Source organism: Cervus elaphus, chromosome 4 (genome assembly GCF_910594005.1).
Source record: "Cervus elaphus chromosome 4, mCerEla1.1, whole genome shotgun sequence".
NCBI classification, from domain to species: Eukaryota; Metazoa; Chordata; class Mammalia; order Artiodactyla; family Cervidae; genus Cervus; species Cervus elaphus.
Window position 1 is genome coordinate 66,136,676 of NC_057818.1, and position 20,648 is coordinate 66,157,323.

The following is a 20,648-nucleotide window of genomic DNA, read 5'->3' on the forward strand; positions in this document are numbered from 1 at the left end:
CTAAATGTCCTAGGCTTTGGGCTAAACACCTTACAGTTTGGGGGGTTTTTTGTTGTTTATGTTTTAATTCGTGTGACCCATTATTTCTATCACTAAAAATAATAATAGGTGGCATTCTAGAATACTTAAGTACAATACATCAGGCCCCGTTCAAAGAGTTGTACCCATGTTAATTTACTTAATCCCGGGCTTCCCAGTGGCGCTAGTGGACAGAGAAGCCAGTCAGGCTACAGTGTGTGCATACTAAGTTGCTTCAGTCGTATCCAACTCTTTGCAACCCCGTGAACTGTAGCCCACCAGACCCCTCTGTCCATGGTTTTCTTCAGACAAGATACTGAAGTAGGTTGCCATGCCCTCCAGGGAATCTTCCCAGCCCAGGGATCAAACCCACGTCTCTTGTCCCTTATATTATCAGGCTGGTTCTTTGCCTGTAGTGCCACCTGGGAAGCCCTATAGTTCCCTGTGCTATCTAGTAAATTCTTGTCTTTCACCTACTTTACATATTGTAGTGTGTATATATTAATCCCAAACTTATAATTTATCTTTCCTCCCCTCACTGTTCCCTTTGGTGACCATAAGTTTGTTTTCTATGTCTGTGAGTCTGATTGTTTTGTAATTAAGTTCATTTTTATCTATTTTTTTTAAGATTCTACATGAAAGTGATTACCATATAATACTTGTCATTGCCTGACTTCATTTAGTTATCATTACCTGTGATAATCTCTAGGTCCACTCATTTTGCTGCAAATGGCAATATTTCATTCTTTTTTATGGCTGAGTAATATTCCATTGCATATATGTACCAAATCTTCTTTATCCATTCATCTGTTGATGGACACTTAGGTTGCTTCCATGTCTTGGTTATTGTAAATAGTGCTGCGTGCATCTTTTCAAAGTATGGTTTTCTCAGTATACATGCCCAGTAGTGTGATTGCTGGGTCATTTGGTAGTTCTATTTTTAGTTTTTTAAGGAACCTCCATACTGTTCTCCCAAGTGGTTACACCAATTTACATTGCCACCAATAGTGTAAGAGGGTTCCCTTTTCTCCACACCCTCTCCAGTTCCTGGTTGGGAACTAGATCCACATGCCACAACTAAGACCTGGTGCAGCCAAATAAATAGATAAAAAATTTTTTAAAAATCAGTTTCTTAAATATTGGAAGTTGGTACTGGTAATGTTCTAGTAATTTGTTAAGCAGAAAGGCAGCTCTGCAGATTGTTTTACAAATGCATATTTCATACGTATGTGTTTTAGCTTTTGTAAAAAATTGTGGAATACAGCATACATATAAAGGAGGATCTAGAATATAAATGTACGGTATAAAAAGTAATTCTCCCAACACCTGAATAAACAATACCCAATCCAAGAGCAAGACCACCTCGGATATTCCCCTCCCTACTCCTTAAAACTGCAACAGTTGCCTCCTGTTTTTCATGAGTTATTTTTTATTTATGCCTTTGTATGCATCTGAAATGTCTTAAAGTTTTTCCAAGGTAAGTGTATGCAGTGGAAGAGCTCAGACTTCAGAGTCAGAAAGACCAGGTTTTAAACCCCAGCTCAGATGGTAAAGAATCTGCCTGCAATGCAGGAGACCTGGATTCGATTCCTGGGTCCAGAAAATCCCCTGCAGAAGAAAATGGTTTCCCACTCCAATATTCTTGCCTGGAGAATCCCCATGGACAGAGGAACCTGCATTTAGTTGCTCAGTCATGTCCGACTCTGTGTGACCCCATGGACTATAGCCCATCAGGCTCTTCTGTCCATGGAGATTCTCCAGGCAGGAATACTGAAGTGGGTTGCCATGCCCTCCTCCAGGGGATCTTCCCAACCCAGGGATCGAACCCAGGTCTACCACATTGGAGGCGTACTCTTTACCATCTGATCCACCAGGGAAGCCCATGGTCACAAAGAGTTGGACACAACTCAGTGACTAACACACCTGCTCCTTACTAGAGGTGGGACCTGGGGCAAGTCATTTCCCCTCCCCCAGGCTTTTCCTCATCTGCCCAAACACCTGCAGCAAATGCCCACATCTCCCAGGATTGTCTTAAGGATTCAAACCACAAACTCCACACTGATTCAACAAATTTATTGAGACCTCTTGGGACCTAAGCCCTGTAGAAAAGAGAGATGAATCAGCTTTCACACTCAGGAAGGTCATGGTTGGAAACTGGTAACTATAAAAACAACACAGCCACTAAGTGCTTTGGATTGGGAAGGGATATAAGGAGGATGTAGTGTTTATAAATCTGGAATCGAACACTAACCGCCAAGAGAGGCAGGAGGTTGGGCGGGACCTCCCACGAAGAGATGAGCTTGGAACCATCTAGAAAGGGTCTTGCCACTGACATAGCCGAGTGCCCACAGGTCTCTGGAGCTCACTGCAGGCTGGCCCACTGCAGGGACGTGTAGACCACCTTACCATCGGGCTGCGGGGAGCAAAGCAGCAGTGTCTTTCTGACACTGGTGCCCAGGCGGCCAGCCGAAACCAGGTCCTGGAGTGGGATGGGATCCCCGGGAGCCCAGCACTGGGCGATGTAATGAGCGTGGAAACGCAGCGGGTCGCCTGGGTGAAGGAGAGAGGCAGGTAGCAGTTTCCACTGGTGGAGAACTGGAAGACACCGGGACCTCCAACACGGAGGGGATCTCAATGCATCCAGCCATCACTACCAATATTGCAAAAGACACCCTTGGGCCTGGGGGGTGGAGCAAGTTGACACATTATGTATATCTTATTTAAAAACAAGTAACTGAATATATCACTGTCAGTCAAAGTCATGAGGAACTCAAAGGGTATCATGTATATCGTATCATAAATATCCAATGAGAAGTGACTCAGACTAAAAGAAGAGAACGATTTACAACAGGAGGGCATAATAAAATAGAATTAAGGAGTCAACCAAATTTTTCTGAAAAGGGTCAGATAGTAAATATTTTCAGTTTTGTGGGCCATGCTGCAAATACTCAACTCTGCCAATCTAGCACCATAGCATCCACTGACCATATGTAAACAAACAGAGCTGTGTTCCAATAAAACTTTATTTAAAAAAAAACCTGTCTGTGCCTCATTTGATGGGCTAGGGGGAGGGGGGCTATACTCTGCTCCCAGGTTAGATGAACCTGACCAAGTAGAGTAGGACCCTGAGTAAGGCACTATACAGAAAACTAACAGGTAACATAAATCTAAAAGAGCAAGTCTTCCAGCAATTCCCTGGGTATTTATCTGAAAAAAAGTGAAAACACTAATTCAAGAAGATAAACGCACCCCTATGTACATTGCAACATTATTTACAATAGCCAAGATATGGAAGGGCTTCCCAAGTGGCTCAGTGGTAAAGAATCTGCAATGTATATGTATTATTAAATATAGTAATGTACATAACACTACAAAATAAGATTTACGTTTTATTCTATATGTCTTCTGCGAGAGTTTTTTTCCCCCTCTTTGTTCATTTACTAAACTGCTCTCCAAAAAAGCTTGGGTTCCCAAGTGTTTCCTGTTTTTCCATGGTTTCAGAGGCTGAGAAAAGGAGACCAAAAAAGGGGGGAAACGCAGACCGTGGTGGGATTGTGAAGAAAAATGTCACCAGAGGTCCCGACACAAACTCACCAGGATAGACCAGGAAGTCGCCCCCGAACTTGCCAGCGGCACTGAGGAAGAAGCCTCGTTCCCACAGGTCTCTGTAGATGCTGTAGCGAAGCTCGTGGGCAGGGCGGCCAGCATGGGGCCAGTCTTTGGACTGGACACGCCAGTCCAGGGGCCTAGCCTTGATGGGCCGCGGCCGAGCAGTGGCCAACTGGATAAGCAGAGCAGACCTCGGTAAGGGGGCCACTCCATTTGAAGGCCCTGGCTGGGGAGAGGAGCCTGGTGGGGAAGAATCCAAGAGAGTTTGATGAATCCAAGGGGCAAGGCTTTTTTGTCAGGCCCCAGGGAGGATCAGCCAAAAATCCCCCAAGGATCTCTTCCCTCTTTCCCCTGGTCCGTGGACTCCAACCCCCACCTTCACATGCTTCCTCATGCTCTCCAGCAGCCTGGCCAGCACTGGCCTCATTCTCTTCGGCAGCTTGCTTCCCACCGGCCTCCTGGCTCCCACTGGTCCCTGATTCCTGTTCCAGCTTTAGCTTCTTCGCAGCCTGGCCCTCTGTAATCTTCTCTAGGAGCTCCTGACGACGGATCTCTCGGGCCTCAGCTGCCAGAGCGCTTTGCTCCTGGAAACCCTGCTCTTGCTGACGCTTGAAGGATGCCAGTGCCTGAGAAGTAAACTTTGCTGTATTATCAGGATTCAGACATGCCCTGCCTTAGAAATCCTAACTCTGGCCCTTCCAAACCTCGGGAAGTGAACCCGGGGATCCTACTATCCTACTCTCACAGAATTCCAGAATCCAGGACTCTCAGAGCCCTCCCACCCAGGAATCAGTCGTCCCCAGCCTCTCCTCCTGCAGGTCCCCTGGAGGGGCGCTCCTAGCCTGCCCCCACTTACCAGGCTGTGTTGGCGGGGGTCCGGGCGCGGGGCGCTGACTAGGGTCACTGCGCCGATCTCGGCCAGCAGTCGCGCCTCCTCAGGCATCAGCAGCAGTGGGAGGCCCAGGCGCGAGTTCTGGCGGGGCCCGCGGGGCAGGGCGCCCACCGTGCGGCCCCCCACGCCCAGGCGCTCCCGCAGCGCCTGCACCGCCTCGGCCCCCCATACCAGGGAGCGGCCGTTCGCCACCTCCACCACCAGCATCCTCCTGCGGGAAGCCAGGGGCACAACAGTCACACACCGGGCAGCACGCCTCTCGCCGCGGGATTCGCGCCGCTGGGAGGGTGCCCACCGCCTAGCTGGGGGTCTCGGCGAGGCCCCGCCCCTGAGGCTCGTGGGGCGGAGCCTCGCTCCGAGCTGCGTTCGCCACCTGCTGAGCGGGAGCGCCAGTCCCGCCCCCTGGGCGCCGGGCTCCGCCCCCGGGCGATCCCGCCAGGCCCCGGGGCTGACCCAGACGAGGACCCGCCCCGAAAGGAGCGCCGGGGCCCCGCCGGGGCGCCTCGGGCCCTGCGGTCAGCATTCTGGCCAGGGGCGAGACTGGCCGCGCGGGCCCCCGCGCCTGGCGGCAAAGCCTGCCGTAGGGCGGACCACGCCCCCTCCGAAAGGTCCTTTTCGGCGTCGCCCTCCGGTGTTCCCGTCAGGTGTCGGGACCTCCGGAGACCAAAGCCCCCCGAGGCCACTACCCCTTGGGGGTTCCTCGGGGACCCTTCTTTCTGAGCCCTCGAGGTCCAGCCTCAGGTCCCCGCTCTGAGTCCGGCTCGCAGAATGCGAAGCCCCGCCCCCGCCCGAGCGCGGCCGCTTCGTACGTTCGGAAGTCCTCGGCTCAGCCCATCGCGGCCCCGCCCCCTCCCGAAGACGCGGGGTTAGGCGTTCGGACATCCTCGGCTCAGCCGATCGCGGCCCCGCCCCCTCCCGAAGACTAGGCGTCAGGCGTTAGGACGGCCTCGGCTCACGTCAAGCCCACAACCTGAGGCCCCACCCCCTTCGGCCGCGGGCTCTCTCCCCGGTTGGAGTTCCCGCCACACGACCGAACCCACAGCCGGAAGCCCAGTGCGTTCTCCGCTCGGGCGGGCTCAACCCGCTCGTGAGCGCTCCCTTCAGAATGTGGCACCGTCCTCTGACGGAACCAGCTATTCACCTCGTAAACACCAGCTCGCAGTCCCGGCGGAGCCACCCCCTACGTAGCGCGCCACGCGGGGTTTCCTCCACCCCCCCATGCCGACCCCCTGCGTCGGTGTCGTCACGCCGCCACCTCAGCGGAGCGGGAAGTCTGGAGCCCGCCCCGTAGGGCCGAAGCCCTGCCTTCCCCCTAAAGTGTAAATCCCTCGAGCCCGCCCCTCGAAGCGCACCTCCCTCCTCGGTTCCGGGACTAGGAAACGGGCAGCTCGCCACGCTGGCCCCGCCCCTTGAGGTCGGACGCTGTTTGCTCCACCCCCTAGGGGGGGGCTTCTGGGCCCCGCCTCTTTCGTAAGGCCAAAGCCCGTGGCTCCGCCTCCGTCCTAAACCTGAGACTCCGCCTATGAGCAACCCAAGGTCGCGTCTACTCGACTACCTCCGAAGGGAGCCGAGACTGTGGCCCCGCCCACGTCCGGCCGAAGCTCTTGGCTCCGCCCACAACCGAACCTACTCGACCACCTCCGAAAAAATCCGAAGCTTGTGGCCCCGCCTCCAAATCGCCCCCGGATTCTGGCTGAAGGAACCTGGAGCGGAGGCCCCGCCTCCCGCTGACAGCTCAGCTCCAGGTCCCGCCTCTTTCCGGGGTCCCGCGGCGCCCTCGGAGCCCGAAGCTTCTGGCCCCACCCCTTCCCGAGCCGAAGCCCCGCCCTTGGCGTGCTCGCAGCGGGGTAGATCCGAGCCTGGCCGGGTCCCGCCGCCGGGTAGTGCTCTCGGCGCCGCGACCGCGCTCCTTCCCCGTCCAGCCCGGACACCGCTAGGCGCTGCGCGCACGACCCCGGACCGCGCAGCTCTGCAGGCCCCCCGAAAGAGGCTGGGGGGTGCGGGGGCGTGCTGGGCGGGGTAGGCGTGGCCGGACCCACGATAGCCCGCGGGCCAGGACTGCTCGGCCGCCTCTAGCCCTGCGGGCGGCGCAAAGCCGCGGGTCCAGGTGGGCCGGGGTGTGGAGGCGCCCAGGAGACCGGGAGGGGTCTGGACAGTGTGGGGTCGCTACGGATCGGCGGACTGATGGGGTGCGGGGGCGGCGCCGGGAGCGCGGCCGAGCTCCGGGGTGGCATGGTCGAGCTCCCGGGTGGCGTAACCGCCTGTGGCTTTGCCCAGAGCGGATATGAGCCGCGCTTGGTGATATGAGCCCCGGGACTCGGGCTGGTACTGGGGAGCGGGCAGGTTCTCCGGCTTCAGACAGGAGAAGGAACTCGAGCTCGGAGAAAGGTGGAGGCTGGAGACCTGGACCCCTCTGAGGCCCCCTCGAAGAACGGCAGGGGCTTTGGAGAGCAGTGTTTTCGGAGGAGGGAGCGCCCAGGGATAAGAGGAGAGGGGCTGGTGTTGCTTGATCGTTTACGGAGGAGGGGGCCGCCAGGTTTGGATTCCTGAGTTCTCAAAGGAGAAGAGATCTGGGGGGCCTGGATTCTCAAAAGAGAGGTCCTGGGGTTAACCCTCTATCCTCAAAGGAGGAAGGGCCTGGAGGTCGGGATTCCTGTGTTCTCAGAGGAGAGGAGCTGAGGGTAGGGCTCCTTGATCTTTGACAACTGGGAATTCGGACGGGGGCAGATTCCTAAATCCTCTGAGGACGAGGGGCTGGCGGCTGGACTTCTGGGTTCTCACTGTGAACGTCTGCCCCTCCCCTAGAACATGTCGCCCGAAGAATGGACATATCTAGTGGTTCTTCTTATCTCCATCCCAATCGGCTTCCTCTTTAAGAAAGCTGGTGAGTCAGGTTCCCTCCTCAGCGGAGAATAAGGGGGGGCGGGCAGAATGGGGGACCCCGTGGAAAGTTCTACACTGATGCTGTGCCTTCTCCCTGCAGGACCTGGGCTGAAGAGATGGGGGGCGGCGGCCGTGGGCCTGGGGCTCACCTTGTTCACCTGTGGCCCCCACACTTTGCATTCTCTGGTCACCATCCTTGGGACCTGGGCGCTCATTCAGGCCCAGCCCTGGTGAGGATTTGGTGGGAGGAGGAGGGGGAGCACAGAGCGGGTGGAGGATGCAACCTGTTTCCTCTTGGGGTCTTTCTCTGTTTCCGCCTCGGTCTCTGGATGTCTCTTGTGCGCCTCGAGATTCTCTGTGTCACATGTCTGGTCTGTTCCTCCTCTCCTGCCTTTTTCTGGGTCTCGTCCCTGTGTGTTTGGCCTGTCCCTTGACGGCCATGTCATGGATTTAGGAGAGAGGAGGGCGTTACTGGTCTGCTGGCCCTGGTATTCTCTCTCTTTCTCCCTCCCCTCTCTCCCTCCCTCCCAGAAACAAATGGAGGCGTGAAGGGTCTTCACCCCGCAGCCTCTCTCTCCATCCCGTCCTTGTTCCGTGTTGCTGTGTTTCTCTGCAGCTCTTTCAGTCATGTTCATTCCATACACTCCCCTCTCCTGTCTCTGAAAGTGGGTGGTGGGGGGTGGGATCTGCAGCTGGAATCCAGGGGGGACCGAGGCAAGACCTCCGGCACCCAGCGCAACAGACCTCCTGTCTTGTCTCAGCTCCTGCCACGCCCTGGCCCTCGCCTGGACCTTCTCCTACCTGCTTTTCTTCCGTGCGCTCAGCCTGCTGGGCCTGCCCACTCCCACGCCCTTCACCAACGCCGTCCAACTGCTGCTGACGCTGAAGGTCAGGCTCCCCCCACACCCCCAGCCCTCCCTGGGTGCCCGTGAACCAGCCCATCTTTACCTTCTCCTCCCTGGGGAGGCAGAGGAGGCGGGTCGGTCTCTCCCACGCACTCCGCTGAGGGCAGGACTTCACCTCTCAGCTCTTCCCCAGGGTAAAAAAAGTACCCAAAGCTATATAACTGTGGGTGTCAGTGGGTGGCTGGGCTAAAGTGCATCTTTGTAGCAAGCCACGTTGCAAAGGAGGAAAAAAAAAACAGCTTTGGGCAGAGAGCACTGAGCTGAGGGCACAAAAGCAGAACACCATGTCTGGCTTCCCATGACCTGGGAAGATGAGAGAAAACAGGTCTGCAGGCCCCACCGAGGGAGAAGAGGTTGCGCGCTCCTCCCGGGTGCTTCCTCTCGGTGATCGGAAGGGTCAGGCGGCAGTGGCGGCAGGGCTCTTCCAGCATCCCGTATTCCCGGGCGGGAGCTGAGGGGTGGGCAGGAGTGGGTCAGGAGTTGGAGGAAACCAGAGCCTCTCGGGACGCAGGGAGCAGCATGCTTGGAAGGGAGCCGGCCGCGTGCCGCCAGCCGTGTGCCAGGCACATGGACTGTCCATCAAGGGGAGACCGCAGCGCTGGCCAAGTCGGGCAGGGCCTGGCTGGCCCCAGTGAGGAGTTCCAACTTCTTCCTGTGGGGGCCCAAGAGGTTTTTCTGAAAACCTGTGAACAGGTTTACAGGTTTAAAAATACTTCCTCCAGATGCTGAAAAAACTGCAGCAGGAAGGGTAAGGTGAGGTGACATGGGACTCCTTTATCTAAGTCCAGCTGACAAACTGGCGGCTTGAGGCAGGCCTGGGGCAGCTAATCAGGGCCCCACCAGGAGGCCTGGCATGTAGGATAACCTGGGGCGAGTTTTTGTTGATGTTTACCTCGGCCAGGGCTGGATGAGGAAGGGTCCTGGTCCCAAGGGGCCGAGAGGAGGAAGCCCAGAAGGAAAAGGACTTGGGTAGATTCGAGAAGGTCGGTCAAGGGTCACGGCCAGGCCCCAGGCAGTCTTATCAATAAAGGGATTAAAAACACGGGAATACAAACCCAAGGTTCACTCCTGCCTGCCTCCACCATCTGCCAGCTGAACCCCGGCTGAAGCTGGAAGACACATGTCAGGCCAGCCTGGGGTCTGTGTGCAGAAGGATAGAGAGCAGGCTGGGGGGCCAGGCTCAGCATATTCAGCCCAGTGGTGGAGGCAAAGTGAAAGGGACAGACTCAGAGACTTCAGGGACTCGACCTGGGGAGCGAGGAAGGTTTCCAGTCTAAGCAGCTTTTGAATGCTCATTAGCATTTGATGGGGCTTCCCTGGTGGCTCAGCTGGTAAACAATCCGCCTGCAATGCAGGAGACCTGGGTTCGATCCCTGGGTTGGAAAGATCCCCTGGGGAAGGGAAAGGCTACCCACTCCAGCATTCTGGCCTGGAGAATCCCAAGGACTGGCATTTGACGAGGGGAGAGACCAGATGAACACCTGCTTCGGGGAATAGCTAAAACCGTTTTACACTTGGGATGTGTTAAATTCGAGGTGCCCAGAAGTCATCCATCCATGTATTAATGACAAGATGCAGCTGCTTTTTTTTTTTTTTTTTTAATTTATTTTGGCCATGCCACATGGCTTGTGGGATCTTGTTTCCCAACCAAGCATCATCAAACCCGGGCCCTGGTAGTGAAAGCAACAAGTCCTAACCGCTGGACCCCCGGGGAATTCCCTGGAGGCAGCTTGGTGGACAGGCTTGGAGCTTGGAACACGGAAAGATGGAACTTAGAGAAAAAAAGACAGAGGGGCCCAGGAGGGAGCCCTTACTCGTCATTAGATGCTCAGAGCTGCCCGAGGAGCAGCGCCTTGGCATCCAGCCCCATGGGGCCGCCCAGTACGGTCGTGAACGGGAGGTGGGTGTGAGGAGGCCGGGGTCTGAGCTGTCCTCCCGCATGCCCCTTCCTCCCAGCTGGTGAGTCTGGCCAGTGAAGTTCAGGACCTGCACGTGGCCCAGAGGAAGGAAATGGCCTCGGGCTTCAGCAAGGGGCCCCCCCTGGGGCTGCTGCCGGACGTGCCCTCTCTGATGGAGACCCTCAGCTACAGCTACTGCTACGTGGGAATCATGACAGGTGAGCGTGCCCGCCCCGGGCCTGCCTCTGCCCGGACTCTGCTGTCTGTTCTGTGTTCCTGCCCCCCGCCCCCGGCCCCCCATTCCAGCCTCTGCTGCTCTGAGCGTGAGCCTCTGAGCCCCAGTCCATGTCTCCCTCTCCCACTGGCCCCAGGGACCCTCCAGAGTAGACACAGATTGTTCTCAGCCTCAGTGATTCCTTGTAACTTACTGGGAGCACACAGGAGATTAAGGAGAAAGATGGATGTCACCCTAATGTGTCTGCCGCCCAGGCCACAAGGATTCACAGCGTATGATCCCATTTTTAGTTTCAGGACGTATTTTTCATTACCGTTGACCTCGTAGAAGGTTTTGACTTCTGTAACAACTGTATCGAGCTGTGATTACCATATTCACCCATTCACAACCACATCCAGTTTGCTGGGTTTGAGTCTCTCTATGGAGAAAGAAATGGCAACCCACTCCAGTGTTCTTGCCTGGAAAATCCCATGGACGGAGGAGCCTGGTAGGCTACAGTCCATGGGGTCGCAAAGAGTCGGACACGACTGAGTGACTTCACTTTCACTTTCACAGAGTTTTGCAACATGACTACTGTGCAATTTCGTCACCTCAGAAAGAACCCCTGCACCCTTTACCATCATCTGCCCAACCTCCAACTGCCTCCATTCCCTGAAAGCACTAATTGACTTTCTCTATGTGTTTGCCTACCCTGAACATCTATAAATGGAATCATACAGCGTGTGGTCCTCTGTTAGACTTTCAGCACTTCTGTTAAAGCCCTCTGCTCCCTCCCCAGGCCAAGCCATCATTTTATCCAAAGTGTAGCAGTCCCCTCTTTTCCGTCACTGTCCCTCTGCAGCCCCTCCCTGCTCAGTGGCTGAGGGGTCTCCTGAAAAAGCAAAATAATAATCTAGCCCTTCCCTGGTGGGAGAGGCCTTCAGTGTTTACCCTAGCGCTGAGAAAAAACCCCCAGAGTCCTTGGAGAAGGAAATGGCTACCCACGCCAGTACTCTTTCCTTGGCAATCCCACAGACAGAGGAGCCTGGCGGGCTACAGTCCATGGGTTTGCCGAGAGTTAGATGTGACTGAATGCATACACATGCATGCTCAACAAATACAAACAAGTTGGTGGTTTTACACAAACAGAAAGCATGCTTACAGCCAGCACCCCATCAGGTAATCTTCCCAGCACACCGCTGGTCCCTCCTGCTGCCTTAGTTGCTGCCGCCCGAGGGCAACCACTCTCTGGACTGCTAAGAGCATAGGTTAGTGTTGTCTGCTTGGGGACATTATGTGAATAGAATCAAATACAGTATGTGTTCTTCTGTACTGGCTTATTTGCTCAATGGTATGCAGGACTTCTGCTGCATGGACTTGTACCTGGTTTGTTTTCCTGGCTGGATAGTATTCCATTGAGTGGATAAACCACAAGTTATCCAAAAATATACATACATATATATAAAACCAAACCCAAAGCCCTGGTCAGATCCCCCCCGGGTCTTGCCCCTGACACCCTCTGATTTCTTCTCAGGCCCCTGTCTTCCTCAAGGGATGCGCTGGTGCGCCTCCTGTTCCTCCCAGACCCCCAGGCCCCCCTGCCCACCTCCCTCCAAGTGTGCCAGGACCCCCTGGTTCTCGGACTCCTCTGTCCGAGACGCTCCCTAAGTGTCTGCTCCTCTTTCCCGCCGGGTCCCCTGTCTCCCCCTTTGTCCGCTCTCCCTTGCTCTCCGTTCTCCTCTCTCCCTGGTTCCCCCGGGCTCCCTGGTCCCTGGCCCATCTCCCCCGCCCGGAGACCGGCGCTCTGCCCGCCATCCCCACGCGCACATGCGCCTGACCGCGGCCCGCCCTCCCGCCACAGGCCCGTTCTTCCGCTACCGCACCTACCTGGACTGGCTGGAGCAGCCCTTCCCGGGGGCCGTGCCCAGCCTGCGGCCCCTACTGCGCCGCGCCTGGCCGGCCCCGCTCTTCGGCCTGCTCTTCCTGCTCTCATCACACCTCTTCCCGCTGGAGGCCGTGCGCGAGGACGCCTTCTACGCCCGCCCGCTGCCCGCCCGCCTCTTCTACATGATCCCCGTGTTCTTCGCCTTCCGCATGCGCTTCTACGTGGCCTGGATTGCCGCCGAGTGCGGCTGCATTGCCGCCGGCTTCGGGGCCTACCCCGTGGCCGCCAAAGCCCGGGCCGGGGGCGGCCCCACCCTCCAATGCCCACCCCCCAGCAGGTCAGGCGGCGGGAGGGAGGTGTCCCAAGACCCGGCCGGCCCCATCACCGCGGGCTGGCCCTGCCCCTAGCAGGGAGGAGAGTGGGGAGCAGCGGCGGGAGGGGGGCTGGTCTCCCACCGGTTGTCAACAGAGTGTCCCCCTTGGCCAGCACAGCCCTCCTCCCCTGTTCTCGGAAAACTCCTGAAACCTACAGGTCGCCCCCTGTTGTGTGCTTGTCAGCCCCTGGGGTAGTGAATTGCTCTCTGTTGCTAGGAAAAGGAAGGTGTATTCTAGCAACCACCGTGCTGCCCCTCTGTTGCCATGGTAGTGTCAGCCCGGTAACCCGGTTGTTCCTGGTTGCTCAGGATGCCATCGCTGGGCAGTGAGGAGCAGCCCCTTGTTGCTAGGGAAACCATTCCCTAGCAACAGAACTGCCCCTTTTTGCCTTTGTTGCTATGAGAACGGCGTCCCCTAAACTGCCCCCTTCTTCTCACAGGCCCTCCCCGTGAGACGTCATCACATAACATTTAAACGGCATTCGCTTTATTTATTTCTGGCTGCTGGGCACAGGCTTTCTCTGGTTGGGGCGAGCGGGGGCTACTCTTCGTCTGGGAGGCAAGGTTCTCCTTCCGGTGGCTTCTCTCCTTGCGGAGCACAGGCTCAGGAGCTGTTGCCCACCACCTCAGCTGCTCCAGGACATGTGGGGTCTTCCCAGACCAGCTATGGAACCCGTGTCAGCCCCCTGCATTGGCAGGCGGATCCTTACCCACCTGGGAAGTCCCAGAAATGGCATTCTCCACCATGCTGTCCTCTGGGCTGGGGTGGGGGAGGGGGGGGTAGGTGGCAGCGGACACCATTCTTAGTAACCACCAGAAGCCCTAGTAACTATGGATTAAGCTTGTTGCTGGCGAAGCTACTAGCCTAGTTCCTTCATCACGAGGCAGAACACACTGCTAGTAGCCAGGGACTCCCTTGTTGCTAAGGATATGTTGCTCCTGTGTTGCTGGGGAAGTGGCACCCTGGCAGTCAGGAGTGGGCCCTCCCTCGGTTCCCTGCAGCTGTCCTCTGGCATTCAGGCTGGGGCTGGAAAAGCAGCCCCCTGATGTAAATTTTGAACGACTCCTTACTAGGGTTGGGCCATCCCCTCGTAGTCACAACAGCCATTCCCTTGTGGGGGAAGTGGTGCCCCCACGCAACATTTCTTGCTTCTGCCAGAGTAACCAAAGGCAGGCCTCCAGTTGCTAGCGGGTATCCCCCAGAAGACGTCAAGCAGGAGCTGAAAGCTTTTCTAAACCTTCTGGGCCCTGCTCTTAATGGAAGCCCCGCCTCCATTATCAGAAGCAGCCAGTGGTTCAGGCAGGTCAGTGATAATCCCCCACTGCTCTGAGCGTTGGCACTGGTGACCCCGGAACCGCTGTATTGCTGGAGCTGATCCTTCTAGAACAGTCCTACAGACTGATAGCCAGCAAAGGCCTTTTCAGGACGCTTTTTTTAAACATCCTAGGCTTGTCGCTAAGAAATGCCCTTTCCCTAGCAACAGAGACCATCTAGGTGACAGGCGGGCCTAGAACATCTCCCTAGCAACCATGGACCACCTCGCTGTTAGGGCTGCTGTTTCCCCAACCACTGAAGGGTCCGAGGAGTTTAGAAAGGACTACTTGGAGGCTTCTCTGGATATGCTGAACTTGGTTGCTAAGGAACGGCCTTACCCTAGCATCTGAGACCATTGGCAGGTCAGGTTGCTAAGGACTCATAGCTTAGCAACCGTAACGCTTGCAGACTTTTCTGGCTGTTGCAGGCCCCCTTCCTAAGAGAAGGAGAATCCTATTGCTGTGGATCTGTGCACGTCCCACCCCACCCCCCAAAAAGGCACCCTCTGGGCTCCCCTCCCCTGTTGCCCTAGCAAATGCGACAGCCTGGGAGCTGTTGCCTGGCCAGACTCCCCTCCTTCGCGTCCGGGGCTGGGACAGGAGCCAGCGTCGGGAGGGGGCCTGGCTGAGCTGCATGTCTGTCCCCCACCCTGGTCCTCCACCCCTCCCCCAGTCCGGAGACGGCGGCTTCCGTGGAGTACGACTATGAGACCATCCGCAACATCGACTGCTACGGCACGGACTTCTGCGTGCGCGTGCGGGAGGGCATGCGCTACTGGAACATGACGGTGCAGTGGTGGCTGGCGCAGTACGTCTACAAGAGCGCGCCCGCCCGCTCCTACGTCCTCAGGTGAGCCCCCGGGCGCGGAGGACGGCACCAACTACATCCCCCAGCGGCCCCGGGGGCGCCCTGCGGCTCCCCCGGCGGGCCTCCGCCCCTGACGGTCATGGGAGCTGTAGTTTCTTGCGGCTCGGACTGCGTTACCGGGGTAAGCTCGTTCCTCTTTTTAATTTTTCTTTTCTTTTCTTTTTTTTCTTTGCTTTTTTCCCGCTGTGCTTTGCAACCTGCAGGATCTTAGCTCCCCGACCAGGATCTGAACCCACCCCCAGCAGTGAAAGGGCAGAGTCCTAACCACTGGACTGCCAGGGAGTTCCCTATCTATTCTTTTTCAGATTATTTTCCCTTATAAGCTATTACAGAGTATTGAGTAGAATTCCCTATACACCGTAACCAATACATTAAGTCCTGGTTGGTTATGTATTTTATATAGTTGTGTATGTTAACCGGAAACTCCCAATTTGTCCCTCCCCACGACCCAGTGTCCCCCACTCTTAAATGTGAGTAATGCTGTTAACCTGTTGTCATAGGTTGACGCAAGGAATAAGTGAGAGAAACTGTTAAATGCACTTACTGTGAGGCCTGAGCAGCTTTTATTATCCTTCACTCACCTGGTAATTCCTGAGTGGAGACTTTCTGTAAAGATAAGATAAACTGACTAATTTAGGAAGTAGGAGATCTTAAAGATGAAGAGATCTAGGCTCAGAGAGGTCAGGCCACCTGCCGAGTATCCGTCCGTCTTCCCCTCGACGCCAGGAGAGGTCAGGATGGATACACCATAACATGTCCTCATGATGAAGCAGTTAATCATGGCACCTCTGGAGCTAGACGTACCTGGATGTGCTGTCTAGTTTGGATTTAAAGACCCGCTCTGACCTTGTATGGGGAATGGGATAAAGGTGGGGAGGGGAGCAGGAGATGAGGCAGGGACTGGCCCTGTGGGCACTGATGGTGGCCTAGCGTAGGGACCAGTGGCCTAGAAGTGGATGAACTGGAGAGGTGAGGTCAGGGCTCGGCCCCCACCTGGATGGGGGTCGTGAGAGGAAATGCAGCGGGGTGCCCAGGTGGTGGGCGTGGGTGATGAAGGAGAGGAAGTCTGCGCAGGAGGAAGTTTCAGAAGCTGGCAGGCCAAGGAAGCCAGACTTGGGTTTAGTCTCGTTGAGTTTGAGGTGACGGTTGGATTTCCAGCCGGGGTGATTGGATAGACACCGAGTTGTGTGATTCTGGTGTGTTAGGGAGAGGTTGGTGTAAGAAGTGGACCCGTGAGCATCGTCAGCTGTGGTTGGTGCTTAAAGCTCTGGGGTCAAAGCACAGAGTGGACCCACATTTAGACCAGGGATTTTCAATGTCTGAGCTGCTCACTGGTGTCTGACTCTGCAACCCCACGGACTGTAGCCCGCCAGGCTCCTCTGTCCATGGGATTCTCCAGGCAAGAATACTGGAGTGGGTTGCCATTCCCTTCTCCAGGGCATCTTCCCGACCCAGGAATTGAACCCAGGTCTCCTGCATTGCAGGTGAATTCTTTACCATCAGAATCACCAGGGAAGCCCCGGACACTCTCAATGAGGGGGTGGGGGTGGGCAATTGTGCTGCGCCCCCAGGGGGCATTTGGCTTGTCTGGAGACGCTTTATCATAATGGAGTCTAGTAGGCGGAGGCCTAAACGCCCACCCCCACCCCCACCCATCCTGAAGAATGACCCAGCCCCAGATGTCTGTAGCACCAACAATGAGGGACCCTGGTGTAGACTGGGGGCCAGAGGAGGGGCCGGTGCAGATGCAGCCAGGGAGATAGGACAATGGCAAAGCATTTCTTCATTCCCTTCAGAGGAGCGAGGGTGTCAAGGAGGAGAGGCAGGAGGGAGGGTGTGTCTGCCCAGGCCAGGAGCTCCGGGGGGCGAGGGCAAATGTGACCCTGGGTGCGGGGGGGGCATGGTGGGAGGAAGTCCCCCGCATCCTTGCAAGGTGAAGTGAAAGCAAGATTGGAGTGGGTTCAAGAGAGGATGGAGTTGGGAGGCTAGAAGATTCTCAGGAGAGTGTTCACTGCATGGGGGAGGGCGGGCCCGAGAAACTGGGAGAGACAGTAGCTGAGGGAGGGGCCAAGAGCTGGCTGTGCACACCCGGAGTTGGAGATGCTGGGCTCACTCTCACGAGCGTCCTCCTGTAAAGTCCTATCGGTTCTGGCAGCGCACAGCATCGTCTCTCCGCCAGAGGTAAAAGAAAGCAAACAGTATTGGTCCTGAGTGAGCATTAAACCAGATTTCAATGCGCAGCACAAGTAACCTCCTGCTGAGAAGTATCAAGATGGAAAGAAATCTCACCCTTTAAAAAAAAAAAAAGTTCATCCATTTTATTTTTATTTTTTAAGTTGGAGTAGAGTTGTGTTCGTTTCAGGGGTACAGCAGAGTGAACCAGTTATATACATATACACGTATCCATTATTTTTTGGTTTCTTTTCCCATACAGGTCATCACAAAGTATTGAGCAGAGTTCCCTGTGATATACAGTAGGTCCTTATTGAAAGGGAAAGTGTTCGTCACTCAGTCCTGTCTGACTCTTTGCAACCCCATGGTCTGGCCATGGAATTCTCTAGGCGAGAATCCTGGAGTGGGTTGCCAGTTCCCTTCTCCAGGGGGATCTTCCCCACCTAGGAACTGAACTCAGGGCTCTTGAATTTCTTCACCAACTGAGCCACCAGGAAAGCCACAAGAATACTGGAGCGGGTAGCCATTCCCTTCTCCAGGGCATCTTCCTGACCCAGGGGTCAAACCCAGGTCTCCCACACTGCAGGCAGATTCTTTAGCATCTGAGCCACCAGGGAAGCCTGTGGTCCTTATTAGTTATCTAGAAACCTCTCTCTTTTTTTACTATCCACTGCCACTTACAGGCCTTTACATAGCATGTTCTCAAGAGACACACAGCACTGTCCCTGCTTCCAGGTTCATCTGAAGTTCCCCTGGCAATTTCTTTGCCACCTGTGCTAGTTAAGGGTCTTTATCAACAAACCGCCTATCTCTGTCACCAGTGGGATAAAGCCACACAGCTGCAGGGAGATGGCTCCCAGGCCCTCAAGGAAAACATTCCTGGGCAGTAACAATTTCTAGAGGCCTCTTTCACCTTTTCAGAGATTGATATCTGCATCCAAAGAACAAAGGAAAGATGCTCAAACAGTAGATTTTTTTTTTTCTTCAAGGAACTGGCCTAAGGAAAGAAAAGGAGGGAAACATCTCCCCTGTCAACAACAGGGAGAATTTAGCCTTTTTATGGACATTGCTCCCTCCCCCACCTACCCCCACACAGCGGTCAGCGTCATTCCCTTCACTGAGTTTTTTGTTGTTGTTCAGTCACTAAGTCATGTCCGATTCTTTGCCATCATGGACTGCGGCACGCCAGGCTTCTCTGTCCTTCACTATCTCTTGGAGCTTGCTCAAACCCATGTCCGTCGAGTTGGTGATGCCATCCAACCATCTCGTCCTCTGCCGCCCCCTTCTCCTCCTGCCTTCAATCTTCCCCAGCATCAGGGTCATATTTGTACTTTAAGCACCCGGACATGCCAGAGGCCAACCTTGGTGCCCGTGGGCAGGAACTCAGACCACAGTCCTTGGCTGTAATTTGTGGGCACCCCGTGGAAGTGGGGGTTGGAGCCTGAATCTGTGGGTCTTCAAGGGCTAGCATTTTTGGAATCAGTAAGGAGAAGGGACCATGGCTGGAGATGTCTGAGTCTTCGTGGATCAGGAATTATACTCCTAGATCCTCAAATCCTTAGGAAATGGTGGGGACTTGATTCCTAGGTCCTGACGGAAGAGTGTTGGGAGGGGGTTGCTGAGAAGACAGTAGAGACTCCTGGTTCTGAGGGAGGAGGCTAGGGCCTGGACCCCTGATCTGAGGGAGGAGAGGCTGGGGGTCTGCACCCCTGGCTTTCAGGGAGAAAGGGCTGAGGATCTGGAAGTCTTGGGTCTGAGGGAGGAGGGGCGGGGGCTCTGGACCCCCGGGTCTGGAGGAGGGGCGGGGGGTCTGGACCCCCGGGTCTGGAGGAGGAGCAGGGTGTCTGGACCCCACCGGTCTGGAGGAGGGGCGGGGGGTCTGGACCCCCGGGTCTGGAGGAGGGGCGGGGGGTCTGGACCCCCGGGTCTGAGGGGGGAGGCGTGGGGCCTGGACCCCCGGGTCTGAGGGAGGAGGGGCGGGGCGTCTGGACCCCCGGGTCTGGAGAGGGGCGGGGGCTCTGGACGCCCGGATCTGGAGGAGGGGCGGGGGCCTGCACCCCCGGGTCTGAGGGGGGAGGCGTGGGGCTGGACCCCCAGGTCTGAGGGGGGAGGCGTGGGGCTGGACCCCCGGGTCTGAGGGGGGAGGCGTGGTGCCTGGACCCCCAGGTCTGAGGGAGGAGGGGCGGGGGCGTCTGGACCCCCAGGTCTGGAGGAGGCGTGGGGGCCTGGACCGCCGGGTCTGAGGGGGGAGGCCTGGGGCCTGGACCCCCGGGTCTGAGGGGGGAGGGGCGGGGCGTCTGGACCCCCGGGTCTGGAGGAGGGGCGGGGGCTCTGGATGCCCGGCTCTGGAGGAGGCGCGGGGGCCTGGACCCCCGGGTCTGAGGGGGAGGCCGGGGTCTGCACCCCAGGCCCTGATTCCCGCCCCCCACCCCGCCCCCCGCAGGAGTGCGTGGACCATGCTGCTGAGCGCCTACTGGCACGGCCTGCACCCTGGTTACTACCTGAGCTTCCTCACCATCCCGCTGTGCCTGGCAGCCGAGGGCCAGCTGGAGTCGGCCCTCCGGTGGCGGCTGGGTCCCCGGGGCCAGAAGGCCTGGGACTGGGTGCACTGGTTCCTGAAGATGCGGGCCTATGACTACATGTGCATGGGCTTCGTGCTGCTGTCGCTGCGCGACACCCTCCGCTACTGGGCCTCGGTCTACTTCTGCGTGCACGTCCTGGCGCTGGCGGCCCTGGCGCTGGGGCTGGCCCTAGGCCGCGGCGGCCCCGGGCGGCGGAAGTCGGCGGCCCCGGCCCCCAGCCCGGCCTCGGGAAAGCTCCGGGAAGAGTGAGCCCTCGCCACACGCCCTCTGCCGCTCGTCCGGCCCCCGCGCTTTGGTCTAGGAATCCCATGAACCAGGCTGCCGCCGCCCTTCCCAGGAAGAGATTGGAATTTGGCCAGGGGCCTGGAGAGGATTCCCCGGCTCAGCGGCCTGCCTGGCAGACCAAGGCCGGGGCGCGCCTGCTTCCCTGGCTGCCACCACCCCCGCCCCGGTGATCAGTTTTCCCTCCCGTAAAAATCAAGATAAATGCCCAGAGAGAGTCTCCGTTGTCCCTGCCCAGGGCCTGCTATTCAGAGAGCTGTGTCTCCCGCCGCACCGGGCGGACGGGCCACAGGGCTTCTTGGGCAGACGGCTGCACGGTGTGGGGGTCGGAGCCTCAGGGCGGGTCCGGGGGTCGGGTGGGGGGAGGTGGGCGCTTTCTGGCCGCTTTCGCTCCACGTCGTCTCGGTAGACCCGCACGGAGTGTGACCCTGTTGGAAGGGAGAAGCCGCGGTGCGGACGTCCTGGCTTTCGTGGGCTCCATCTGAGCCAGACAAGGGTTCCCGCGCTCCTGTAGCCTCCTGTCATCCCCGGGCCTGGGACAGGTTCAGAATGTGTAAATCTTTCCCAATAAAGTGTCACACGGAGACTCTGTGGGATGTCTGTGGACGGTCAACCAGGGTGGGGGGACCGCATACCTCCAGCATCCCGCCGCGAGGTGTCACCGCCCGGGCCTCTGTGGGTCCCTGCTCCCAGGAGGCCTACCGGCAGCGGCCCTGAAGTTTCCGGGAAGGAGCGGGCACTGCCTCCGGGCCA

At 57.1% G+C, this 20,648-nt stretch overlaps 2 protein-coding genes across 6 annotated transcripts; one reads left to right on the forward strand and one right to left on the reverse strand.

Moving 5' to 3' along the window:
- Positions 1 to 2,076: 2,076 nt before the first annotated feature.
- Positions 2,077 to 5,994, reverse strand: TSEN34 (tRNA splicing endonuclease subunit 34). Of its 4 annotated transcripts, none has more exons than XM_043900344.1 (5): positions 5,872 to 5,994; positions 4,484 to 4,730; positions 4,004 to 4,253; positions 3,613 to 3,867; positions 2,077 to 2,568 (listed from the first exon to the last, which is right to left on the reverse strand). In XM_043900344.1, exons 2-5 carry the CDS (start codon positions 4,724 to 4,726, stop codon positions 2,381 to 2,383), a joined length of 936 nt encoding a protein of 311 aa, XP_043756279.1. In that variant the 5' UTR covers positions 4,727 to 4,730; positions 5,872 to 5,994; the 3' UTR covers positions 2,077 to 2,380. The 4 variants fall into 4 exon arrangements, with proteins under 4 accessions (XP_043756279.1, XP_043756277.1, XP_043756278.1 ...); XM_043900342.1 differs by lacking the exon at positions 5,872 to 5,994 and adding an exon at positions 5,661 to 5,842; XM_043900343.1 differs by lacking the exon at positions 5,872 to 5,994 and adding an exon at positions 5,206 to 5,304.
- Positions 5,995 to 6,327: 333 nt separating this feature from the next.
- Positions 6,328 to 20,481, forward strand: MBOAT7 (membrane bound O-acyltransferase domain containing 7). Of its 2 annotated transcripts, none has more exons than XM_043900337.1 (8): positions 6,328 to 6,626; positions 7,325 to 7,403; positions 7,503 to 7,632; positions 8,164 to 8,290; positions 10,264 to 10,423; positions 12,281 to 12,641; positions 14,665 to 14,841; positions 19,475 to 20,481. In XM_043900337.1, exons 2-8 carry the CDS (start codon positions 7,328 to 7,330, stop codon positions 19,860 to 19,862), a joined length of 1,419 nt encoding a protein of 472 aa, XP_043756272.1. In that variant the 5' UTR covers positions 6,328 to 6,626; positions 7,325 to 7,327; the 3' UTR covers positions 19,863 to 20,481. The 2 variants fall into 2 exon arrangements, with proteins under 2 accessions (XP_043756272.1, XP_043756273.1); XM_043900338.1 differs by lacking the exon at positions 6,328 to 6,626 and adding an exon at positions 6,684 to 7,055.
- The last annotated feature ends 167 nt before the right edge of the window (positions 20,482 to 20,648 follow it).

What these genes read in the sequence shown, in the direction of transcription:
- MBOAT7 (XM_043900337.1), top strand. Translation starts at nt 7,328, where the DNA reads ATGTCGCCCGAAGAATGGACATATCTAGTGGTTCTTCTTATCTCCATC. An exon ending in CTTCCTCTTTAAGAAAGCTG is followed by an intron (nt 7,404 to 7,502) that starts GTGAGTCAGGTT and finishes TTCTCCCTGCAG; the next exon opens with GACCTGGGCTGAAGAGATGG. An exon ending in CTACGTGGGAATCATGACAG is followed by an intron (nt 10,424 to 12,280) that starts GTGAGCGTGCCC and finishes CTCCCGCCACAG; the next exon opens with GCCCGTTCTTCCGCTACCGC.
- TSEN34 (XM_043900341.1), bottom strand. An exon ending in ACCCCCGCCAACACAGCCTG is followed by an intron (nt 4,254 to 4,483) that starts GTAAGTGGGGGC and finishes TTTACTTCTCAG; the next exon opens with GCACTGGCATCCTTCAAGCG. An exon ending in CGACTTCCTGGTCTATCCTG is followed by an intron (nt 2,569 to 3,612) that starts GTGAGTTTGTGT and finishes TCCTTCACCCAG; the next exon opens with GCGACCCGCTGCGTTTCCAC.